Consider the following 18,887-nt stretch of genomic DNA (forward strand, 5'->3'; position numbering starts at 1 on the left):
TGAAAATTTGAAACAAGTGAGGGGTTGGCGGAAGGTTTCTTCAGAATTGGAATAATAGAAGAGTGTTTAAAAGATGAAGGAAAAGTTGATGTCAAAAGACAGTTATTAAGGAAGGAAGTAAGATAGGAGACAAGGGATGGGTAGGCTTTAGAAATAAGTGGCGATGGGATAGGATCAGTGGTGGAAGCAGTTGGATGTGCTTTAGCCAGTAGAAGAGAAGTGTCCGTATTGGTGATGGGTAGAAAGCAGGAGAAAGAAACAGAGGGAGCTGGAACAGAAGCAACAGGCAATGTTGGAGAGGCAGAGCATCAATGTCAGAGCGGAGAGAAGCCACCTTCGAAGAAAAGAATCAGACAAGTCAGAGGCTGAAAGAGTGGAGTTAAGTGCAGTAGTCAGGAGAGGGCAGAGAAAGTAACTGTGAGAGGATTTGAAAAAGACACCTAGGGTGAGTTGACGGTATATGTAAGAGGTCGGAGAAGTAGGAGCGTTTAAAAGAAGATAAGCAGTCATCATAGAGGGAATGATAGGAGAAATATAAGGATAGTCAGCCGCAGACTTGGATTTAAGCCAATATCTTTCAAGACCTCGAAGAAAGCAGCACATGGAGCGTAGATGAGGTACGAGCCATGGCTGGGAAAGATTACGAGAAGGATAGAAGGGAGAAATAGGGTAGAGTGTGTCTCCAGAAGAAGATAGAGAAGAGGAATGTATGAGAGATGGCTGTGAGTTTTCATTCCTCTGAGAAGGTGAGATTGGTGAATTGGAAACTGGTTAGTTAGTTAATGCATTAACTAAAGGGGGAAATGCTGGGGTAGTGGGGAAAGGGGTGACAGCGATGTTGCAAATTGGCACAAATAGAGTGTAGTTAATGTGAATGGGATAAATGTTACTTTTAGGGTCATTTGTGAAAGATGATACATTTTTAGATTTGTACATACGCAGCAAAATAACTGTGTTGATATGATATAGATACAATATAAATACATGGAGTGTCACTCAGTCTTAATGAGAAGCAAAGAGTTCAAACATGTCCATGCAAGATAGTAAGTTGTGAATCGAGATTGTAATGACGGGACACAGCCGTCTATAACACACACATGCATGAACACACATAAACAGAAAGCTTTTGGGGATAGTTGGGAGATATTATGAATAAATTGTCTCTGTACCCCCTCATTGTGGGGAGTTTATGTGACTCACTGAAGCTTGGATCTGCTGCGTGGTGAAATTTTGAATGGCCAGGAAACTGGTTTTACAAGATTAAAGGCTGAGAGGTAGAGCCGCGGTCAGTTTCGACCAAGCCAGCCTGTATGGCAGTTGCTGCTGTGGAAGAGAGATGTAATCTCTGTAAGTACATGGGAGCCTGTTATTGAATGACAGAGAGATTTTGGCCACATGGTAGGGCTGGGTTTAAGGGCTGGACAATTAACCTGATGCAAGGGTTGCTTGCGGGGAAGGTGCACCAATATATCATGGATTTTCAATTGAGTTCTCAGGGTGGGGTTGAGACCATGTGGGCTGGAATGGTAGTTTGCATAGTTTAGACTGAAATGTGGACACCCACAAGTTTGGGCAATAAAACCAGCAATAATAGATCAAAAGGAAGTTTGTTTGTTCCCCTCCTCTTCACATCAATGGAATTTCTATAGAATGGCTGTATGCGTCACAAGTAGGGGTAAAGGTTTCCAACCGGATGGAACCTGTAATAATTGAAACTGTTAGTAAGTTGTGTAAACTGTGCAACTAGGAGATGGGACTAATGACCAAATATGAGGGACCCCAGAGAGGGGTGTAGTGTAAAAATGAAACATACAATTATAACTTTAAAGAGGATTGTGCTTAGAGGAATATAGCCAATGAGAAGCGTGGGAACTGAAGGGAATATGGTAACGTTGTATAGGTTTGACCAATCATGTGTGGGGAGATGACTTTGTAACAAAACCTGTGGGAGTGTTTCAATTGTTGAACATTGTATAAAATGTGTGGATCAGGGAGACACTGGTTAGTTTGACTCTTTGATGCAATCTAACCCCTCCCGGCCATTTGTACAATAAATTTGCTTTACGGACAAATGCGCACTTACTCTTTAAGTGGTAGGCCTACTTTTGGTTTGGTGCTCGAAAGCCCACTCCTACAAAGGCTACACAAAATTGGCTGAAATAAATGGGTCATTTTGTGTTCCACCTTTAAAACACAGAAATATCACATAGAATCCTCTGTTGTGCAGTATATGTTTGGTCGTAGCAATAGGACTTGCAAGGAAGGAGCACAAGCACAATAAGGCATGTGAAAAACTACACATGCTCTACAATGACACAACAGTGTCTAAGTGACTTGGAAGTTCTGCCAACTGAAAAATATACTGCATATCATTTAGACTTATCGAACTGGATAGAAACAATTACAAAGACAAAAGGTACAAAGAGGCTGTTTATTCCTATGCAGTGTGAAGACTATTGGGTGGTGCCGGGAATTATTTTTTAACTTCGAAATTGCATGCTTTTTCTATTTATGCATTGAGCCTTGTTTTAACAGTCATAATGCTTAATTGGCAACTCTTTTTTCACTTCCCATATTGCGCAAGGAAATGTCCATACCATGGAATTGATGTTTTTTGTTGTATAACTGTGTGAATATATTGTACTGTGAAATATGCATTTATCTAAGGCTATTGCCGCAAGCAATTGTGCTAATTTGAAAAAATTGCCACAAACGAAATTACTAATGTTGGCCCAAAGAGCCATCTTAGAGCCATTTTTTATTAAAATTTTGAACTTGAAAATCTTTAGTAATTCTCTATTGCCCTTAGCTTTGATACCTATACATTTCCAACATTAGCTACAGGTTTCTTGGCCATCCGATATTACCAACATTGACAGCAAACCCTGATGAGGAGGAGGTCTATTTGTTTCCAGCAAGAGGAGTCAGACTCCTAGATACAGAAAAAATTAAAAAGGACAACTGAAAAAAATATAGTATTTGTCCATAAAGTTCCCCATTGAGCAATTCTGATCACAATTGACAACGCCCACCCTAAACTAGACCTCTATGACCCGCCCACCTGTGGTCCTGTGTAAGTAGTGCCCATGGGGCGCTTTGCCTTCAAACTGGTAGTTTACCTCCCTTTACTTTAGCGTTAGACCCCCCTCATCATACAGGCAAGTCCACACTGGTGACCCCGGATCCAAAAGTGCCATAGATTAGTTCAAGGTTGGTATATTTTAATGTAGGCAGTCACCCCGCAGTTTTATCTTAATATGTTAGTCTTTTCCAACTTTTTGTTACAAGTTGCTTCAGAAAATAAAAGTCTGTGCAGGTGACTATTCAATTCTCTCTCCTTTAGCCATTCTTTCCCTACATACCCTAGCTTTTGGTCGCCACCCTTTCTCCTCAAACGCCCCGTGTGGATAAAGCTCGACGTTGCACTTGTGACGTCAGTAAAATGGCTGCGCCCGGGTCTGCGGTGTCGATTTTAGCCCCGAACGGACGGCGGGTGACGGTAAAGGTGTCCGCTGGCACCGCCCTGCTGCAGGTACATTAGTTTAAAAGTGTGTGGGTTTGAACGATGTGAACGTCAGGTATTATTTACTCTCAATCTATTTTGGAACAACGATTGCAAGCCTCGTTCGGCAGTGTCATCGTATGACGGGAGATTGCTCTCTGCTTATTGGGTATGCGGGAAATACAGAAGAAGGACAAGCGCGAAGAATCGGTGGAACGCCGCCATCTTTGATCGGGCTTTACATTACCTGCACTGCTTGAAGCGGCGGGGGTGTTGAGTACACATCTGCTTTTTGCATCCCCCCCCCCCTAGAGACTTTGCTGTATCTACCTCCAGGGCAGCCACCAGCTGCATGCTTACATGTCCTACCTCCATATAAGTAATTCGGATTCCATTCTGTTTGGCCTGGTGAGGCAACATGTCACCTTTCAACCTCCTGTTGCGATGCTTTCCACACACATGTCCTATCCCAGCGCCCAACTATTCGCAGAGAGCTAACACTGTTTATCTCTTTCTTTCATAAAGCTGCAAACACAGCATTTAAATTGGGAGTGGTTTACAAGTGACGGCCTTTTAAAGAGAATATTGTTTTTGACATGACGTTCTTAACGTTTTCTTTTAGGAACTGCAAAGGGACATTTGTATTGCAAAGCACCAGTTAGCTGACTAAAATGTGTGCCTTCCTCAAGGACAATTAAACACATCACACATTTTTAAATTATCTCCCGTATTTTCTCATGTTCATATTTAGCACACCAAAAAACGACTTTGGCAAACATTGAAACACAGACGGGTATCTCGCCACGTTACATTTTGTAATGAGTGTTTTAAGTCTTGAAAGTACAGTTTCAAAATACACACCATTTTTTCTTTGCCTTCTGCCGAATTGCATTCTGGTATTTGTAGTCTTCCAGTCTAACTTTTTGCCCAGCACTATTTATATATTTGTGTGATTACTTTACTATGGTTTGTGTATTTTTCAAGTTCTCTTTATAAAAAAAAAAGTATTATTGAAAGCCAAACATGGGGGTGAGAATGGTAAGGATGAGGTGACCATTGAGTCATGCTTATATGCCCAGGCTGTGACGAGAGGTTGAAAACCTGGAGACTGGTGGGATTATATTCCCTGGTTCTACCCCTGTGCTGATATCCAGGGCACAAGTCGAGGATACATGTGTGTGGACAGCACCGCCCACTTTTTTCCGGGGGCGGATGCAACCCCTGCTAGGTGTTTTAGAGGCCAGCATTAAAAAAAGTTTGCTTGCTCAAGTGTTCGGCTACTAGGATTTCATCCCAGTTGTCATGTTTCCAGTGCAGACGTGTACCCACAAGACCACATAAGCAGGGCTGTTTCCATGGGCAGGCGGCTGCTTGGGGTGTTTGGGGAGGGGCGCAGGAAGCAGCCCACCCAGACAGCAGCCCCTGAGCACCCGCTGCCTTGAAAAGCCAATATTTGCTTCTACCAGGTTGCAACTCGTTTTCAGGCATGCATGCAGTTTCTGTCACTTGCAGCCTCATTAAGCCTGTTGTACGATGCTTTCAGGCAAGTTGTTTTGTTCCCTGTCTGTTCCAGCCAGGCCAAGCCTCTGTTACCTCCAAGCCCCTAGGATGCCCAGGAGACCCCACCCATACCCTTCTGCCGCCTCTCTGGCACCTGCTTCCTACTCTCTGGCTACCATGCCACCACCTTCTACCACCTCTGCTCCCTCTCGGGCCCCTCCTACACTTCCGCTGGGCGTTTCTCAAGCCTGTACACCCTCTTGGAAGTCTTTCAAATGTGGCAACCTGCTCCACATTGCTGCTCTGAACTCTCGCTCTGCTGTCAAACACTCCTCTGACATCTGCCACCTAGTCGAAGAATTTGACCTGGATGTCCTCTCTCTCACAAAGACATGGTTCATGGCCAGCTCTGTTCACAAGTTTTGACAAGCGCTCCCTCATGGCTACATGATCCTCTCCGAAACCATAACCAACCGTCCCGGAGGTGGCGTAGCTCTGATCTTTCTGGAATGGGTCTTCTGTCATTCCTTTGAATCCTATGCAGGCCTATGCCTCCTTTTGAATGCCTGGTCTGCAGGGTTTCTAACTCTCCTGGCCACTCTCTGACTGTGGCCACCATCTACAGGCCTCTCTAACATCTCTAACCACTCCTCTCTTGGACTGTCCTTTTTCTGCTCTCCTTCCACCTGAAGCTCTCTGTCCCCCACGTGAAACTGATCCCAGCACTGCCACCTACCTTCTCGGTTATCCGGCCTATGAAGCGTGTGTCAGTGGAGGCCTTTGATGCTACTTTCTCTCATCCTTCTATGCCTGTGGCGGACTCGCACTCTGATACAGCCCTCTTTAACCTGCTTCTCTCTATCTCTAACACTCTGGATGTCCTTGCCCCTGTCACGAGAATCCTCCTGAAGCCTACCTCCAAGTGCAACTCTTTATTATGACTCCAACCTTGCTACCCTAAAACGCAAGTGTAGGGTGGCTGAGAGGAAGTGGAGGGCATTGGGCTTACCCCGTGACAAACTGGCCTGCCGCCTGCTCCAAAGGCAATACAGACTCGCTGTCCTGTCCAAGAAGAGAGCCCACATCCAAGTCTGCATCTCTGCAGCCTCTAACAACACGGCCGAACTCTACAAAATCTGCAAGGAACTGGCCAATCCTACTGCAGTCTCCACCTCTCCTGTCCCTCCCTGGCCCTCTGCACGGATCTGGCTTCTCACTTCACCACTAAAATGCAGCACATCCTGTCCACTCTCTCCACTTCCTCTCTCTCTACTTCTCTTGGCCCCCCTCTGGCTGCCTCACCCTCTCCTCCTTCTTCTCCTTCTCTGTGATCACTCCTGACAATGTTTCTAGACAAGTCTGATCTATGAAAGTGTCGTCCAGCAGGTGCTCCCCTACTCCTCCATAACCATCAAGGACGACATGCATACCCTCGCTCCAGTCTTGGTTGATTTCTGCAATCACTCTTTTGCCACTGGAACTTCCCCTCCCCCTTAAGCATTCCCTCGTGCACCCCCTCCTGAAGAAGTCTTCCGCCGATCCTTCCTTCCCGGCCAACTACCGCCCTATCACTATCGTTGCTTTCTTAGGCAAACTCCTGGAAAAGCTGGCCATCTCCCAGCTTACTCTCCACATTCAATCTGCCGGTTGTCTCCATGACCATCAGTCTAGCTTCAGAGCAGCCAGGGGCACGGAAACAGCTCTCCTGAACACCCATGAAGATCTACTCGCTAATCTCGCCTCCAACCTTCTTACTGTCCTCATCCTCCTTGATCTTTCCTATGCTTTCCACATGGTCTATCATGCCAACCTGATCAATCGTCTCCATGAGAACATGGGCATCACGCATGAAGTCAAGTCATGGCTTTATTGACCTCCTTAATCCTGGACCGACAGTCCTAGGTCCAACTTGGGTCCTTTCTCTCCACCCCCCATCTCTCCACATGTGGTGTTTGCCAGGGCTCTAATCTCTCACCCTAGCTTTTCAACGTCTACTTGGCCCCTTTGGCCACCTCATCTCTACCTTCTCTAACTTTCAGTGTCATGCTGATGACACTCCGCGCTCCTTCAGGCTTCCCTCAGCCTCCTCCTCTCTCGCTCATTCCTGACTATCTGCGATTCAGGAGTGGTGCGCCTCCAACGATCTCTGCCTTAATGGCAGTAAGACTGAGATCCTTCTCATCGGGGCCCCTCCTCCCACTTTCCCTCTTTCACTCTGGCTGACCTCCTTGGGCCCTCTCCATGTGCCTTTCTGTGAGGCAAAAAACCTTGGTGTCATCTTCGACTCCAGTCTCTTTCTATCCACACATCATGGACCTCGCAAGGCCCACTACCAGCTGCACCTCCTCAGAGGAATTCTTCCTTTTTTACTTTCCCCCAGAATCTCACTGTCTCCAGAGCCCTGGTTATCTCTAGGACTACTGCAACAGCCTCTTTCTCAATCTGCCTTCCTCTACTCTCTCCGCCCTCTGCAACTAATCCAGAACAGGACTGCAAGACTTGTCCTTGGCCTCAAGCCCAAGGATCGTATCTCTCCAGTCCTGAAATCTCTCCACTGGCTCCTGCTGGCTGCAAGGATCAGGTTCAAGCCCACCTGCATTGTCCATAAGGCTTTCTGGGGCCGGGGGCCACACAACATCCAACACTCTCTTCCTAAACACCTTCCTTCTCAAGCCCTTCGCTCAGCCACCTCCAACTCTCTGAGGGTCAGACGCTTCTCCAGTCAGAGAGTGGGGGGTAGATCTCTGCAGGTGCCTCCCTCTGGAATGGCCTCCCTGCCCCTCTCCAACTTGAGGTTCCGGAAGTAGCTCAAGACCTCCCTCTTCTCTCTCCCCCCCCCCCCACTGACCTACCTGTCTGCTGCACTGACTGGTTGCCTGGCTACCCTCAGAACCTCCATGGGCACCAGGCTCCTCCACAACCAGTAGCCCCCGCAATGCCTTCAGGCCTACCGCGTACTTAGGGCTGTATCTGTAAACTTACAAGCCCCTGCCTCCTTGCACTTGCCCTGAGCCGGCTGCCTCAGCTACACTTAAAGCAATGCTTCCCTGATTGCACGTCCCTGCTTGCCCCCCAGCACTTCTCCTCTCCCTCTCCCCCCTGCACTTGCACGATCTGAATGACACAAGGCATAGTAAGATTGTTTGTTTTGTCCTCCCTCTGTCTTCCTTACCTTGTCTTGTTGCACCTAGAAACACTCGTGTGCAGGCGTGTTATTAATGACTTATACCATAATTAGGCTAAAAGACGTTCTTGGGTTGGCGTTTTGCTATTTTCTCCGGGACCTTATCCTTCAATAAAAAGTGTTTTGTTCAAATTGAACTATATCAAGGTCTCTAGCTGGTTCATCGGGGAAGGAAAATACTGCTTCTTCGACCTCATGACTAGAATCTACTTCTTTTGGTTCACTTATTTCTAATAAAGAAATAGGATCTGATCATTCTTCCTGTTTTACCGCTGCTCGGGCGGACCTCCTGAGACAGGAGTGATGCTTATAGAGGGACTTAAAGTTAGGTCCATTTCTGCTTTCACCACCAAACATAATTGACTGTGCTGTTTTAGATCATAGTCCGACATCTTGAAGGTATCTAATAGGGGCCATCCATGGAAAAAAAGTTTTGGGTGATGCACAGGAAAAGCACATTTTGTTGGGGATCTTTTGCTTAATGCGTAGAATAGTGTTGTGAGAATGCATTTCAAGTATGACATTTGTTTGTCCCTCTAATTGTATTTTTTGTCCCTCTAATTGTTGGATGATAAGTTTCATTAGAGACACAAAGTGGTAGTGTTTTCAACATCCGACATCTTTAGTGAAACAAAAGGGTTGAATAAAGGCCTCTGTGTCCCTATTCCCTACCTTAGAAACTAAAACTAAAGAACAGTCTGTGTCTCGTCAAAATAATATACACTGTCCTTGTGTCCAAAACATTAATCTGACTCTCACACAAAAGATGAACAACTAAAAGTGTAAGGAAAGTGTGTCTGATGTAAGTTTGGCAAAAAGTATTCAAAACTATATGGATAAATCAAAAAAATCTTTGGATCCAGAGGAAGAGTGCCATTCCACTGGATGTCTCAATTAGGATTGCAAAAGCGTCTCTTGTGAATAATGATTTCTTAAAGATGGCAAAAATGTCTCTTTCATATTATCACTTCTCGTGGGATGGCAAACATGTCTCTTTCAAGCAGCTACTTCCTAAGGATGGTAATGGTAGATTTTTAAGGATGATGAGTGTCAATCTCTCTTTCAAAACAGTAACTTCTTATGGAAATCGTCCTGGTATACTCCCGTGCCAGGAAGCCTTAAGTAGATTTCTCAGATCCCCTCGTATACACTCCTGCTAGGTACCTGTCCACAGTGTCAATATTCTCTGTATAATTTACATGGATTTGCTGGTATACTCCCCTGCCAGGAATCCTTTTCTGGGGTCTTCAGATCCCCTGGTATACTGTCCTGCCAGGTATCTTCTCCCCACATGCTTTCTGCTTCATGTACTTCTTTCACTAGGGTTTCCTTTCTAATGTTCTCAATGTCTTTCAGTATAGTACAGCTGTATTACTTTCTTGGCTTAAGGTTCACTTGCTCCAGGTTTCCCCACATTGACATCTCGTATATGGAGACTTGTTCAAGTTTACTGTTTTAACTTCTTCAATTGTATTAATTTGCTTTTGGTAACACTTGCTCCAACTTTCCCTATATAGATACCATATATGGAGACTTGTTCAAGTTTTGTCTTTTAATTTGTTCAATAACATTCATTGGCTTGGGGCAATACTTGATCCAACCTTCTTCATTTTGAGATCTCATACAAGAGGATTTGTGCAGGTTCTGTCTTGTTTTCTACTTTGTCGGTATTCAAATAAAGTTGTTAATGGTTCCTGTGCCTGTTGGTATGCCCTGGGGTTCCCAACATCTCTGGGCAGACTCACAGGTGCAGTGTTGCTGTGAAGCGTTCAACTTGGGACGGCGTTCTCCACTTTGCAGATCCTCTCTCAGCGCCTCTGCTGTCTCCGCGTGCTTCCGCTGGTAAACCTGCTGCTTTTGGACTTGATTGTACTGCCGGCAGCTCTGCCGATGGCCCAGCAGTCTTGTCCCTGCACCTGCAGTATCTCCTATGGCCCCACACCACACAGGTAAGCAATGCCTGTAAGCCGCAGTTTGAGAACACCTGTTCTCATCGTCACGGTCTGCTCCCGTGCTTCTGCCTTCTCCCAATGCCTTCCGTTCAGCTTCTCTCTCTCCCCTTGTTACAGACACAGACACCATTTTAAAATGTCCTGCCTGATTGGATTTCATTAGAACCAATAGTCTGCATGTTTCGCTTAGTCTGTCTGCTGATCAATTTGAACTCCTTCTTCCTTGTCTCTGAGGCTTTATGGGAGTTGAGTCCATAGGTTTCATAGGACTTCTAGGGTGATTTTGTTGGGGATTTTTGTTTAGCACAAAAACATCAGACACCGGAGGTCTTGTGTACATATGAGGTGTGAATGTTATCCTGCCTAGAATGTTTGGCAAGTAGAGGTTTTACGGTTTCACAAATGGAGGGATTTGTATAATGACTATATGCCATCAAGAATTTAGGCATTATAGGGTCTTTCACATGGAAGGGAAGAATGCAGCGTCCCTCCTGGTGGGGTCACCACATCTCCCTGACAGCCATCTCCTCCCATGTGATCCTCCCTCATAGTACCACACCCAGGGTCAGGATCAGGTAGCGGCTGCAATCCCCTGGCCACATGGGAGGAGATCTGAGTCCGGGGATCTGTGATGACACCTCAGGAATCATCACACCACCCTCTCCTCGGCATGCACCAACTAAAGGATACGAGCCACAGGAAGTGTTTTCAGAGACTGCCAAAGCATGATCAGTGCCAACATATACATCGAACAATTCCACTTTTCTGTCAAGTGAGTTCTTACAATTTTCTTGTGCCAAACAGACCTAGCTGCTAAGTGAGAATGGTCAGTAGGGGGACAAAATGAGGTAGAGCCCGTGGCTTGGGCAAACAACAATTTCTCACTTATGCTCAGTGTTCTTTCTAAAGAAGCAAATCCTTCCAGTTTCAAGCCTAAAAGGCCCTTCCTGGAAGCAAGTACGTTCGTGATTTCAGTCCGTATAATGTCCATTAGACTGACTGGCCATCTCTCCCTGCAACCCTCTCCCATTCACCTTCATCCATCCTCTGACACATCCTCCCCACTTCTCCCCTGTCCAGCCTTCTCGTTCTCATTGGTCCATGCCCCTGCACCCCCAGTTACTGGCACAGTGGCATTTCAGAGGACCTTTCCGGACAGCCTTGCCCGGGCAGCCGCCGGCTAAGGGCCACAAGGCAAAGGGCAGGTACCCTTTAAGCTGCTCCACTCTGGGTTTGCCCGTGTTCACCTGGGACACCTGATGCAGACAACTTACAGCGGCGGATAAGAGAAGTGTAATATGGGTGGGGGAGTACAGACATTACTCTACTCCAGTAAATCCACACCACTCTTATTACCTATTATCATGTAGCCTAATTGTGTAAGGTAGCCATTTTGGCACTCAGTCTAAGTGTGTAAGATACTCTAGATGGAGCCTTAATTACGTACAGTAACCATACTTCACACCCAAACTGTTGGTATAGCCTTGTTATATTCCTCTGCTGCGCTCTGAGATATAACTGCACTGTGTCCCATAGTTGGCCATTGTGTTCCACACCATAGCAAATTTGTGTTGGATGTTGCCATACCCTGTAACTAGCCATCGTAAGGTGATACGGGCGGGAAGCACAACCATTACTGTGCTCCAGAAACCAGCCACTCTTACACTACTACTACTATTTAAACGTTGCTAAAATAGTTAGCCTCTGAGTTGAGTGTGCTACACTGCATATTCCACCATTGTGATACGCTTCATAGTTAGCCATTGTACTGAATTGTGGAAGGAAAGGTTTTGCACCTACATGTATACTAGGCGGCAGACGTCATGTAGGATTTAGATGTATTTTGCGGGAAACAAAATGTGTTGCACCCAATTGTATTTTGGGGGCAGGAAGTGTATTACAATAGGCATATTGTGAAGATTAGCCATGTATCACATTAGATTTGAGAAGATTATCCTTGCTACACATTTAGAGAGAATTGTGAAGATTACCCATGCGCCACGTTTAGATAGAATCGTAAAGATTAGTAACCGCGAAAAACTTGAGTACTCAATGTACTTGCCTCCCCCACTACTTCTCTCCTCCTACACATATATCTCTTGTAATATACATGCCCATGGGCTAGCCAAACTACACACAAGAACGCACAAAACCTAACTAACACTCCCATACAACAATCCTAGGCACTGGGCCTAACCCTGGTGGATACACAAGCCGGTGCACTCAACCACAACCTTAAATACCAGCCAATTTATGCATAAAACACACAAAGAGTACACCCAATATAACATACATTCACATACAACAAACAACCCAGGCATTGGGCATCACCCTTATAGATGCAACATGCCAGTGCATGCAAACAACCCATGTGCAACCCAACACACACATGCCAGTTTCTCCTGGTTCTGGACCTATCCTATCCCTGTACCCTCACTAACCAACCCCGTCCTCTTTCATGCAGAGCCACGTGAGCGCCTGGAGACTGCCCCTGCGTGGTAGCGGTGCGCAGTATAAGTCAACATAACATATGCGCAAGACACGCTGACACCACTTCTGCAAAGTAATTCTCCACCTCGCATTCCCTGTGGGGGTGCCGCAGACTGTTGCCTCTCTCCTCTTTTAGGGCACTTCGGAGGGAGCTGGTCTGGCGGTTGCTTCCTCTTGTGTCACCAACTTTATAACCCGTGTGCATTTAGTTGCTTCATCCCAGATTTGTGCTTGAATTTCGGTATTTGGAACAACACCAGTTAAGTTTTGCTAGAAGTGCTTTACTCCCATCATGCTTGGTTGTGTAGTTGAGGTCGTTGAGAGTTGGGTGAAAGATGTGCAGGAAATGAAAATGCTAATACTTAACCCTGCAGTTGGCTCTTGCTTAATGGCGATGACACGAGCTTAAGTCTTAAACCCCTCATCATAAAGATGATCTATAGACTGTTCCAAAGCTTTGATCATAGATCTGTCAGATGGCTCAGTCTGAAGAAGAACCTTTTTGTTATGGCCAAGCACCTCTGGACCCATTATTGTGCCACTGTCACAATAATTGTGACCCTTGCCCCTGTCACTGTCCTCTGTCAGAGCCATCATGGCTGTATTTTTAATATTTGAAGCGAAGTGCTGTGATGGCGGCTTGATTTTAAAAAAAAGAAGAAAAAAAAATGTTGAGTTTTGTGTAGCTCCGGCCAGAGCGAAGTTCATAGCGTCAGTTGGGTCACAGGGCAAGTGAAGAAATCTTCAAGGACGCTGCTTGCTCCCACCGGATCGTAGACTCCGAAATCAGCTGCCACCAGTCTAGTACTGGATATGATGGTCCTGGAGCCAAAGCCCTCATAGTCTGTCAAGGGAGTCATAGACAGTAGATGGAAATTTGAGGGTACCTACCCTATCATCCATCCTCGACAGAAAGCAGTTATGGTGCTGCTCATTGGGAGCATCACCAACCACAGAGACTTCTGGTGGGGGGAGGGGTAAGACTGTCGATGGGCTTCTGGCTTCTCCAGGCCCATTTGATCGAGGACCTCTTGTTTTCTGAGTAAAGGCAGTTTTGCACACCCTGCCCCTCAATTCCTTGGTCACGCTTGTGAACTTTGGGATAATGCTGAGAGTGAGAGAGAGAGAGTGAGAGAGAGAGAGAGAGAGAGAGTGAGAGAGAGAGAGTGAGAGAGAGAGAGTGAGAGAGAGAGAGTGAGAGAGAGAGAGTGAGAGAGAGAGTGAGAGAGAGAGTGAGAGTGAGAGAGAGAGAGAGAGAGAGACACTGACACTGACTGACTGGTAGAGGGTTATCTAGGTTGTTTGGGTCAGCTGTGAGTCTTTTCAAAATGGCTATGACTGTGCCAACCCTGAAACTGGCTGGGGGATTACCAGTGGAAATTGAAGTGAGAAGAAAGTACAATTAGGGGTAGGGGCCAGCGAATTGCATTTGGTGTGAAGTGGTTGGCACAGGATATGTGCAATCTCAGCCTGTTTGGTGTTAACAAAGTCAGATAATGAGTGTAGGTAAACTGAGGGAGGTGGTGGAATGGAAGGAGAGCGGTGGGCCTACAGGGTGTGCCGTATCTTAAAGATTTTGGAGGAGTAGTAGCTTGCAAAGTTGTCCACTGAAAGTGATGAGGAAAAAGAGCATAGTAGGGATGTGGGGTAGAGGGCAAGCATTGACTGAAGGGTCATGAATAGCTTGCGAGGTATGATTGAGGTGATGAGGTAAAAGTAATATTTTAACATGCTGGCTGCTTAGGTTGTGAGAGGGTATGGTTGTCCAGGGATTTCTGGAAATTGCAAAACTCGTGCGACGGGGGGGGGGGGGGGGGGGGATAAACTTGCTGAACTTCGAACTATACTCTCTGGCTGGGCAGCTGCAGTATGTAGCTAGGTGGCTGTCAGATGACGAGACGGCCAAATCTAGAGTGCTGGGCAGGGACCCGGCTCCCTTCTTCCTCAGAGAGGTGGTATGGCTGTCCAAATCGAGGGTCCGGGCTATGGCTGGGCTTCTAGTACTGGGAGCTATGGCATAGAGCGTGGCAGTTATCGGGACACGCGTTTCCGTTACTCCACGCAGGCACCGCTGGCAGCACTATGCGTAGAAGACCCCCAGTTGATACAAGGAGTCCGCAGGTACTGGGAACCAGTCGGCCTGGCCACCCTGGGAGACAATGGCCAGAGGGGGAGACATTGGAGTTCTCACAACTGATGGAGGATACTGGGCTGCATGAGGGGCAGTACATAACTCATGTTAAAATGTTGAGAAGGGTGCGAACACGGTGCCCACAGCCGGATGCTACTATGGAGATGATATACGATGTCTCGGTGGGTGGGCATGAGATTTCTCATATATACGAGCTGCTGGGAACCAAGGTGGGGAAAGAATTGCTCCTACTGAGGCAACCGTGGGAAGAAGAGATGGGGGAGCCCATGTCGGACGGGCTCTGGGAAAGGACCCAGAGATACCACAAGAAAGTGTCCCGGAATGCTAGGCTCCAACAAATTCAATTGTATGTAACGCATAGAGCATACCTCACCCCCAGTAAGATTGCCAAGTTTGGAGGTCAGGCGGCTCAGAAATGCCCTAGGTGCGGGGAAGTGGAGGCCGGCTGCTACACATGTTCTGGTCCTGCCCGGAGGTGGGGAGGTTTTGGTTAGAAGTGAAGATACGTTTAGCGGGACACAGTATTGACATGGAGGTGGAGTCGGCCTGGGCATGCATGCTGGGGGGTTTCCCTAGACCACGCAACCTAAGACACATAAATAAAATGAAAGACCTAGCATATATCCTGGCCAAACGAAGGATCGCAATGGGCTGGAAAGCAGCCCAGAGACCGAGGATAGAGCTGTGCTGGGCTGACCTCCTGAAATGGGCAGAAGCAGAAATGACTGTTTGGTTTGACAGGGTGTGCAGGGGAGGGGAGGAGGAGATAGGACCCCTAATTGAATGGAGACAGTTGGTGGCCACTATGAAAGGCCCGCCTCAGTCCGACCAGGGTGAGCCTGAGACAGATGACGAGGGGGCGAACCCACCAGATGGATCACAGGCTAATGACGAGAACGAATTTGCTCAAGTTGGGGGGGTGGGAGGGAGTGGGACCTAAAGACACAGATGTAACATCATGACGCTGAACTGTAAATGTATGTCCCAAGTTTTGGTTTTGTAATGTTTTGTGTGTTGGTTTTTAAAAAAAAAAGAATAAAAAAATGTTTAAAAAAAAATGGTTGTCCAGGGATTGAAATGAAGATTTGATGAGCAGGAGATAAATGCAGCTCCTGGCTACCCAGCTGTTCTTGGTGAGGAGGGAAAACCACTCTGGCACAAGGAGCTAGAACAGAGGGCGCTGTAAATTTAACATCCACATGAGATGCTAATTATTTTGACATTATATGATCCATCATACTTTAATCATCTTCTAGATGTGTTCTAAAGCTCCTTTTGGTATGCATTCCCAAATACACAGTTTTAATATCACACAGATATGTTTATATTGCATCAATTAGTCTGGAAGTCTAAAGTAGCTCCTAGTAGCCCTTCGTGTCAGGCTAACCAGTGTGATGAATTCAGTGGTGTCATCACTCCTTTCCCAGCAGTGACCTCTCCCCCATGTGGCCAGGAGATGGCAGCCGCTACCTGATCCTGACCCTAAAGGCAGCTATATGAGGGAGGATCACATGGGGGGGGGGGGGGAAACCTCAAGGGAGTAACGCAACATCATCAGGCGAGACACAGTATCACCCACCCTCTATTGAGGACACCCCATCCATACCCAATACCTTAATGGCATGTTGTGACGCCTCTCCTCGTTCCCCTAGGAAAGAAACTGAAGACCTTCTAACAAGATTGGATTTACCCTTCACAACTCCGACTCTTCTTACAAGTTATTCAGAACTAAGTTGCACTTAAATGCTCACCTCCTTATTGGTACACAATCTCCATCCTTTCCCCTCACTCTCTGGCTGGCCTCCCTTGGCCCTGCTCCCACCCCCCCCACCTGCGAGGCTAAGAACCTCGGGGTCATCTTTGATTCCACACTTTCCTTCTCCTCCCACATCTCTGATGTCTCTAAAAAGTCAAACTTCCTACTGCACCTCCTCAGAGGTACTCTGCCCTTCCTCTCCTTCTCCCAGAAGCTCACTGTCTCCCAAGCTCTGGTTCTCTCTAGGTTGTATTATTGTAACAGCCTCCTTCTAAATCTACCTGCCTCTACTCTCCACCCTCTGCAATTAATCCAGAACAGGACTGCAAGACTTGTCCTTGGCCTCAAGCCCTGGGATCGTATCTCTCCAGCTCTGAAATCTCTCCATTGGCTTACAGTGGATGCAAGGATTACATTTAAAACCCTCTGCATTGTCCACAAGGCTTTCTGGGGCCTGAGTCCAAAATACCTTCAGCTATCCCCCCGCAAACACTTCCCCTCTCAAGCTCCTCACTCCTCGACTTCTAACTCCCTCAGGGTTAATCGTTTTGCAATAAAACGAGCTGGGGGTAGATCTGTCTTCGGCTGGTGCCTCCCTTTGGTACAGCCTCTTGGCCACCTTGAAACTTTAAGAACATCTTCGGTTCCGGAAACGTCTCAAGACCTTCTTGTTTGCCTCTGCCTTTGCCCTTTTTGTCCCCTGTTAATCTGTTTCTTTGCTTGGCATTGTGCACCTGGCCACCCTCTGTTCTTTCGGGCTCAGGTACCTGATCACCCTGCCACCCTACCGCACTGCCTCCAGGCCACCATCTGCATTAGGTTTCTGTATCTGTACCCATACAGACCCCCTCCCACTTTTCTTCTGCACTTATCAGATATACCTTTCTGACTAACTTTCACCTGCCACTTGCTGGCTGCACTACCATGGTTTATCGCCCTTATTTATTATTTATTCTATTTAATATTTATTTATGTTTTGTCTCCTCTGTCTCGCACTTTCCACCCCCCCTTTCCATGCACTTTTCCCAGAGTTTCCTTTTCCATGCACTTGCGCTTTCTGAAATGTCACTGAGCCTAGTAAGATCGCTGTTTTTTCTCCCTTGTGCCCCTCCCTTTTTGCCTGGTCGCACTCTGAAACACTTGTGTACGAGCGCAATATCAATAAAATATTTCATTTCACCCAGTCTTTCCCTGTAAAACATCAGGAAGGAACTTCCATTCCCACAACTGCAAGAATACTGGGACAAGGAAGATGAACAGAGTGATGCAGCGCCAAAAAGACCAAGTACCACCCTTTTTCTCCCCGGATTATCTGGTGCAGGGCAGAGACCAGGATTATCTGGTGCAGGGCAGAGACACCTGGCCTAAGGCCCGCCCACCTGGTGCCTTCCTGTTTGCCGCTCTTTTTCACCACTTAGCAAGTCCCGCCCACCTGGTGCCTTCCTGTTTGCCACTCTTTTTCACCACTTAGCAAGCCCCGCCCACCTGGTGCCTTCCTGTTTGCCGCTCCTTTTTCCTACTTAAGGAGCCCTCCAGCCTCTTTTCCTTTGCAGTTGGGGAGCAGGTGCATGTGGATCTTGGTCACCTGGCCTAACCTCCGCCCACCTGATGCCTTCCTGCCTGCTGCTCTCTTTCCCCACTTAGCAAGCCCCGCCCACCTGGTGCCTTCCTGTTTGCCGCTCCTTTTTCCTACTTAAGGAGCCCTCCAGCCTCTTTTTCTTTGCAGATGGGGAGCAGGTGCAAGTGGATCTAGGTCACCTGGCCTAAGCCCCGCCCACCTGGTACCTTCCTGCCTGCCTCTCTTTTTCACCACTTAGCAAGTCCTGCCCACTTGGTGCCTTCCTGTTTTACGCTTTTTATCACCACTTAGCAAGCACCACCCACCTTCTCAGTCCTGCCTCGTCCTTCCTGCTCCTAACTATTAGATCAAGGGCGTCTCTCGCCCGGGCGTCCTAAGCGAAGGGCAGATGATGAAAAGGGGATTTCCTGTTTGGACCTGTTCAGACCAGGAGGACCCAGGGCCCGACCCCCTGCTCAGACAGCAGGTAGGCATGCACCAACATGTGTCACTCCCTCTGGTTCCCCGTGATGTTCCCTTGTGCCCCCCCCATTCTCGCACACAGGTGTTGCCTGTTTTGCTTGATTCTTCTACCCTGCTCCCCCTCACCCCACTAAAGCCTACTTCTGCAGGAGTCTGTCCTGATGCATTCTGGTTTCACCATCACCGTCTAGTGGACAATGCTGGATTTGACTTTTATGGACTTCATTCATTCATGGTGCGTCACCCTTTCTCAACTCTCATGCTGAACTTCTTTTGCATCTTGTACTCATGCTGGCCCTGAATCATGCTG

General features: G+C 47.2%; 1 protein-coding gene across 1 annotated transcript in view; it reads left to right on the forward strand.

Moving 5' to 3' along the window:
• Window positions 1–3,412: 3,412 nt before the first annotated feature.
• The window catches only part of ASPSCR1 (ASPSCR1 tether for SLC2A4, UBX domain containing), a 1,532,603-nt gene continuing 1,517,128 nt past the window's right edge, over window positions 3,413–18,887 (forward strand). Inside the window, exon 1 of the mRNA XM_069655312.1 lies at window positions 3,413–3,532. Coding sequence (XP_069511413.1) covers window positions 3,443–3,532 — 90 coding nt within the window. The 5' untranslated portion in view covers window positions 3,413–3,442. The remainder of the gene's footprint in view (window positions 3,533–18,887) is intronic.

The sequence above is a fragment of the Ambystoma mexicanum genome, chromosome 3q, assembly GCF_040938575.1.
Source record: "Ambystoma mexicanum isolate Mex_15411 chromosome 3q, UKY_AmexF1_1, whole genome shotgun sequence".
NCBI lineage: Eukaryota > Metazoa > Chordata > Amphibia > Caudata > Ambystomatidae > Ambystoma > Ambystoma mexicanum.